This window comes from Elaeis guineensis, chromosome 10 (genome assembly GCF_000442705.2).
Source record: "Elaeis guineensis isolate ETL-2024a chromosome 10, EG11, whole genome shotgun sequence".
Taxonomy (NCBI): domain Eukaryota; kingdom Viridiplantae; phylum Streptophyta; class Magnoliopsida; order Arecales; family Arecaceae; genus Elaeis; species Elaeis guineensis.
In genome coordinates this window covers 15,986,088-15,993,222 of record NC_026002.2, presented here as the reverse complement: position 1 = coordinate 15,993,222, position 7,135 = coordinate 15,986,088, and the positions used below count along the sequence as shown (strand labels likewise).

The window sequence follows — 7,135 nt, the reverse complement described above, 5'->3', positions numbered from 1 at the left end:
CCATCAACATCTCGGCATGCTGTTTAGCAATATGATCTTCTACAATCAAAGATTTTTCTTTTCCCATTTTCTTATTTAAAAAAGTTCTGTTACAGTTACCAAAAATCAATTGTATTCCAAGTGTTCTAATTGATGGTAAGAAAACTGAGTCACATTGAGTATTGGGACAAATTAGATCACCTAATTAAAGTACAATTCTAAGATATTATGAATTTTTACGCAATTAAAAAGTTTGACATATTTATAAGTTGTGATCTCAAATTGATTGACTTGCTACATGAGCAGAAATCTAGTAGGTTATAACCATCTTGTCCATATTCATATTTAACAAATATAATATGCCGATATGGGATTAGACCACCACAACAAGCAAAATCACAAAACCTTTGACCTACACTAGAATCATGCCTGCCTTAAACTTCATACTAAACTTCTTAAAAAATTAACCATTTTTCAAAATAACTATTTGATTGCTAAGCTTTCTTTCAAACAATCTATGCAAGAAAAGTTACTTAGATATCTGAATTGAATTTATCTTTCACCCAACTGTCATAAGATTGAGTTTCAAACAAAAAGTTTTTACTAGGATTAGCACGATGACGATGTCTTATTCATTCAACTATCCTCACCAAAAACTCTTATATATGTTTAATGTGTGAAATATTATGCAGTCATATGCATCATTTACATTTTGTAAGCACATGGAAGATGACCCTCATGCCTGTGCAATTTTGCCATTTATATACTTATAAGAAGCTTCCTTAAGTATGTCAATTTGTGTTAGGGTCAGTTCACTCGAATTCACTGTGCCCTTACAGAGAAAATTTCATGTAAGAGAAGCTCATAAGCACTCAGCCTCTACACAGCTACCTATTACAACAATTTAAAATGGTGCAAACCAAAAAGAGGACCAGAACTTGTGGACTGTTCTAGACTGCAAAATTAGCATCCACAGAAAGAAGAGAAACTGAACAGAACTGCAGAGATCTCCTGTCATTATTTGGCAAAGATGGAGAGAATAATCATGAGATTTAATAGCATAACCAATGCATAAATAAAACTCTCTAGCAGATGTATAATAAATATACAGCTGCCATTGCTTCTAATGATTGTTGACAGCAGAAAATGCAGCCACATCTCAGTCACTTCAGTTTCAAGCATGCCCTATGAGATTATAGCATAATAAATATATCTTTAGATAATAATTTCACAAATTTTAAATAACCACTGATCAAACATATACTCATTTCACATCCCAAGTGATTTGGTTATTTTGTTATTTGACATGACAATCTGTCAAGATTATAGAATTCAGACCAACAAAAATAAGTGTACATTAAACAGGTCAAAACTGTCAAGAGCATATCTTTTGAGAAGCTTTGACAAGTTAAATAAATCAGAAAAGGAATTGCACAAATCATCCAACCGTACTGCTAAAATTTGCAGCACATGAGTGAGTGAACTTCATTTCTTTTCCTTTTTGTATAGTCTTGCCAACCATCGGCAATAAGTAACAACTGGACAGGACCTTGAAACTTAAAATATACAACAATTCTGAAAAACATTGAAAAGGATATCCTACTGCACAATTGGGAAAAGTGCCATTGAAATTGAAGGAACTTTTCCTCACCAGACTCATTCTACATGATGGTCGGCTTTCGCAAAGTCTGTACATCACTCTCCCTGCATCTATAGATTAGACTAGGTAATCATAATAGACCAGGAAAAGGCTGTCTGGAACTGTGAGAGGCAAACTATCTATATAGTGATAGAAGTGCCTCACATTTTGCTTTTCTAAAGTCACAGTGTCAACCACATCACCATTACTTGTAAGCACCCAGAGGTCTCTTGAACGAACTCTTTTCAGGCTTCCCCTGCAAAATGGGCAGGACTGCGATCTTGTATTCCTGTGGATTTGAAATAACATCAATACGAGATAGTATAAGAAAGTAACAAACATCAATCAAACCAAAAATGAAAAGCAAATGTATAATTAATTGGCACTTAGGTAGGTGGTCACCAGTCACGATAGCAGTTTATGCACATTGCATGGTTGCAGTTAGGCAGGACCATCTTGGTACCAATCTCCATACAAATTCCACATTCATCCTCTCTCTCCATATCCTTATCAGAAAGTTTCCTCCACTCTTCCATCCTCTTCCTGCCCATTATCTCTTTACATCGACCTCTCTCCTGAGACTCATCTTTCTCCATCAAGAAACTTTCAAGTTGCTGAAGTGAAGGATATATAACAGCTGCAATTTTAATTTGAAAAGAAAGCTATGCATTCAGCTATACAACAAAAAACAGACCCATAAATGCACCAATGAAAACTAGGAGGAAGAGTTGAAAAAGGACCATAAAACTGCCTAAGGCTGGCCCTCCTTTCAAATGTAGATATTGTAGTCTTTCCATCAGTATAAACCTGAATCATTCCAATTAAACAATTTATTGATCGCAGAAAGAAAAAAAAAAAAACAAAATTTCACCTGATCATCCAAAGATCAATATATAGAAACAGAACAATTTCACACAAAATCCTACTTCTATATGTGAAATTTACTAAACACACCTTGCAGACAAGAATGTGGAGAAGGCCAAGATAACTTGGGAGGGAATAAGAACAAGTACAATCCATCCACTGGATTAGGAAAAGAAAGAATGGTGCCAGAGGGCTGTAAGATAGCTTCATCTGAAGGCATGCACCACCATAAGCTCTATGAATAGTATCTGCCCTGAAAAATCCCACCATCCCATCATAATCAAACATCCATCCATCTCAATCCATCATCTTAAAAAATCCACAATCAAACAAGAAAAATACTCAAAGAAAAACAAACTAACAGCACATCAAAACAAACAGTAGTTGCTTTCCAAAACTGAGGTCAAAGTTAGACCAAATAAACAACAGAATTCAAATAAACAGCAATAAGCCAACAAAGAGAGACAGAGAGAGAGGTTACAGGGTGTTGGCATGGTGTATATCAGCTTCAAGGGCCTTGAGAGATCCTCTAAAGGAAGAGGACCTGGCAAGCTGGCTCTGGAACATGATTTCAGGCCTTGTTAGGGGCTTCTTGGAGAACAAAAAAGAAGATATAGAGATGATAATAGATAAAGCTTGGGTAGAGGAGGAGGAGGAAGAAAGAAAGGGTTGGCAACTTTATTGGCTGCCGTTCTGATCCAAATGATGGATGTAAGGTGATAATGATGGAGGGTGGTGAAAAAAAAAAAGCATCAAACAAAACCAGGACTGCAAGGGAAGGAAGAGAGGGGGGCAGTCTAGTTTCCAGAAATGATAACAATAACTCTAGATTGAATAGTTCCAAATTGGACAAAGCTGGCGGGCCCACTTGAGATAGAGTGGTGGAGACCGTTCCAGTGACTTCTTGGGCGGCTGGAATTGGACCATTTGCTGGTCTTTTAGGCAGGCTGAGAAAGTTTATATTTATTAACTAATTTGTATAACAGGAAAACTAATTTAGATTTATATTTAAATTTTGGGCAAATTTATATAATAATTATAAACTAAATCATATTTTAATAGAGTATCTTAGCTGATTTCAAATTTCCAACTGAGCACGGTGAATTCAGGAATGTCAAATGTGTCACTTATATGACATGTTAAGCCCACTCTCATGCCTAGAAGACCCTTCTTTCCTCCATTTCACCCAACCATTTGGCCTCCGGGGCCACCTTCAAACCTTTGCTCTTTCTTTCTCTCTTATCTCTCATGTGCAAACCTAATTATTGTATATAAAGATAATTTCACTGTGGTTAGATTCGAATTAAAGATGTGAATGACTGGACTATGAGTTGGATGTAATAGTCATAAGTCGACCCAACTCGAAATGCAGCATATTCTCTAAAATTTTTGACCAATCTATACTTCAAAAGCAAAGCTCCAATCTAACCCAATTTATACACCAGTTGAAGCGATCAAGTCAGGTCCAAGTTATATTGTGAGTTAGAGATCAGGTTTGGCTCAGTTTGAGATTTTTCACAATCAAAATCATCATTTTGCTGATGATAATCCACTGACCAATGTTTCAAATGCATTGATTTTGCCGAAAGATTCCAACTAACTTGTTTGGAGCCCAATCCATGATTAATTATATAAATGAAGTGAGACGAGGCAAACCAATTTTTGCAAGCAAATTGGGTTTAAAATTTCAAACCCATGATATAAAAATGATTGGACCTTAAGAGTCGTGTTGGACAAACCATGGAGACTGAGACCTTGAAGCAACTCCAAAGAAAGCTTATTTAATTTGAATGGATTGAATGAAATACTTTGATTCTTGGTGGTGGACTATACGTTTAATCAATTATGCCAACGTTTAACAGGTGTTGAAGGTGGGGGCTAACATTATGGTTTTCTTGGACAAATTTTGGTCATCCTTTCAGAAATGTTTAACATGTTTTTGGTCTTTTTTATAAGAATTGTTTTATATAATTAATTTGGAGGTTAGTTATGAAATTGATGGGTAAATTATTTTTGCCTTTAATTAGCCCATTGTGATGGCCCAGCCCATGTAAGAATCCCAGCCCACCAAAGCCCAAAACAAAAAAAAAAAAAGAAAAGAAAACAGGCTTCTTCCTCCTCTCGCCGGCTCCCAATCGGAGTCAGAAAGAGCTCCCTCCGGCCTATTTAAGGAGGAGAACCCTCCTCTCTCTTCCACCAAAGATTAAGCCCAGTCGGCGGCAATCGCCGAAAAATCCACCGCAGAAGATCGACCTGTGCCTGTCCAATTGCTCACCGGAAAAGCTCGCCGGCGTCGGAGGTAAGCCTCCTCCCCTTCCTCTCTTCTCCCCCTTCCTTTCCGTATCAGTATGCATGTTCACCGGCGACCAGAGTCGTCAGATTTTCATGAAAAAGGGGTTCGATTTCTTTTGATTTTTTTGGGTGCCGGTGGTCGTCGTCGGCCATCGGTTGGGCTCATTCGGCGCGAGTCGCCCCCTCCTGCCGACGGTCGCCCCACGCCGGCTGCGCCGCCGGTCGGAACTCCAAGGAGGGGACTTGGGTCCCCTGTTTCGGCCAGGAAGAGCCCGAAGAAGAAGAAGAAGAAGGAAAAGAAAAGAAAAAGAAAAAAAGAAGAAAAGAAGAAGAAAAGAAAAAGAAAAGAAGAAAAAAAAAAAAGAAAAAAAAAGAGAAAAAAGAAGAAAAAAAAAAATAATAATATAATAATAATAAATAGGATTTTTCTCCTCTCTCTTCGTGAAGAAAAAAAAAGAAAGAAAAAAAAATAAAATAAAAATAATAATAAATAATAAAATATGAGAAAGAGAGTTTCTCTCTCTTCTCTCTCTTCAGCTGAACTAGTATTTTCTCTCTCTAGAATTGACTTTCTCTCTCTACTTTCTCTCTCTAATCTCCTCTAGATTATTTCTCTCTCCTAAGATTTAGAATTTTGAGAAGAATGATGATGAATTTAAATGATCCTCGTGATGGATTTTTGATCTGTGATCGTCGGACGGTATACCGACATCCACTTTGATCAGATCAGGTATTTTTAGATTTTATTTTTATGATTTTTTAAATTATCCACATGATAATTTCAGCATGATTTGATCTGATCGATCGGATTTGTTGAATCATATTGTCTGAAGAATTCAAGATGAGTTTTCTCTCTCTAAATTTTTCTCTCTAAATATTCTCTCTCTTGATTGATTCTCTCTCTAAAAAGGTTAGTGAATGAAAAAATTTTTTTAATAATTGATCTGATTCTAATGAAGAATCCTGATCCATGATTGTCAGAAGCATACTGGCACCCACTTGATTAGACATGAATCTTTAGATTTGATCATCCATGATTTTCGATCTAGCCATGATTTGATTTGATCATGTTGATTTCATCAATCGAGATATTGGACCAATCGTAATATGAATTGTGTCACCTGATCAATTCGAATTGTACCTCATAATTCTCTTTCCTCTAATTGTCTCTCTCTACTTGATTTTATGAAATCGATGAAGAAACTCTCGGTCCTATCACTTCGAATCCGATTTGATCTGATAGTCAAACTTTGATCGTTTAGGTCCTAATTAGATTTTGATTAGATAAAATTAGATGATCGGATCCAATCTAAACCGTTGAAATATGGTATTCGTATTCTTTCTAATTATTGAAATTGATTCTGTATAGGATTGTGGATGTTTGATCATGGGATATCGCGATATGATTACGAACAGAATTTTTGGAAGAAAAATTTATAGAATTATGTGGATTTATTGGAATGCGTTCGAGTAAGTAATGTTTCACTTTTTTAGATTTATCGATAAATTATAATGTATTTTTCTGACATGATTTGTGAAACGATGCATGAATTGGATGAATGATATTTTGTTATGAAAATATCTTATTTGAAATGTTATGATGAAGCATGATTGAACATATTGATTTCATGATGCATTATATTGATTGATTTCGATACTACATGATTATATATTTTATTATCGAAATTAGAATATGAAATATGATTTATGAAGAATTATGATATAAGAAAATATGAATTGACAACCTGACTATGTAAAGGACCCTGCCAATGGGGGCATATACGTTGGCAATTGATTTGTCCTGAGGGTTTACGTCGCCAGAGAGACCAGCGACAAACCGCCAGAGAGACCAGCGTTTCGAAGGACTTTGCTGCCAGATGATTCGCAGCTCACCGCAAGAAGATACGCGGTGTTATACCCTGCCACAGGAAAAATATGGTCATAGCTCATGGTTGACGAAAAGAATTAAGAACGAAAGAAATTAAAACTGAAAAGAAACTTGAATTTTGAAAAAAATGAATTTGGCATGAATTATTGCATAATTGAAATTGATTTCGAATTGATAAACTTTATATGCTTATTTTCTATAAATATTATTTACTTAAATGCCTGATGAAATCTGTTGAGAAGTGATCATTGCTTACTGGGCTGTCTAGCTCATTACCTCCTATTTTACTATTTTTACAGATGTTGAAGAATTAAGATGATACAAGATATGAATGGAAGAGTGATCAGAAGCAGAATCTCTTATACTTTTATTTTCGGTTGAAGTCTTATTGAATTTGATGTAAGGACTATGAATCATTGTTGAATTTATTGAGATATTAAAGAAAATTTAGTCATTATATTTTGATTTAAATT

The 7,135-nt window shown here is 35.5% G+C and overlaps 1 protein-coding gene across 2 annotated transcripts; it reads right to left on the bottom strand.

Annotated features, from left to right (window-relative positions):
* Positions 1-1,408: 1,408 nt before the first annotated feature.
* Positions 1,409-3,187, bottom strand: LOC140852132 (E3 ubiquitin-protein ligase AIRP2-like). 2 transcript variants are annotated; one of them, XM_073245060.1, is made up of 6 exons: positions 2,964-3,187; positions 2,573-2,735; positions 2,359-2,425; positions 2,021-2,255; positions 1,784-1,907; positions 1,409-1,689 (listed from the first exon to the last, which is right to left on the bottom strand). In XM_073245060.1, exons 1-6 carry the CDS (start codon positions 3,047-3,049, stop codon positions 1,675-1,677), a joined length of 690 nt encoding a protein of 229 aa, XP_073101161.1. In that variant the 5' UTR covers positions 3,050-3,187; the 3' UTR covers positions 1,409-1,674. The 2 variants fall into 2 exon arrangements, with proteins under 2 accessions (XP_073101161.1, XP_073101160.1); XM_073245059.1 differs by having other exon boundaries at positions 1,409-1,907; positions 2,964-3,186.
* Positions 3,188-7,135: the final 3,948 nt, after the last annotated feature.

Coding starts and splice junctions, on each gene's coding strand:
- LOC140852132 (XM_073245059.1), bottom strand. CDS start 3,049: ATGTTCCAGAGCCAGCTTGCCAGGTCCTCTTCCTTTAGAGGATCTCTC. Junction 2,426..2,572: donor TCCACATTCTTGTCTGCAAG/GTGTGTTTAGTA, acceptor GGAATGATTCAG/GTTTATACTGATGGAAAGAC. Junction 2,256..2,358: donor CAGCCTTAGGCAGTTTTATG/GTCCTTTTTCAA, acceptor TTAAAATTGCAG/CTGTTATATATCCTTCACTT.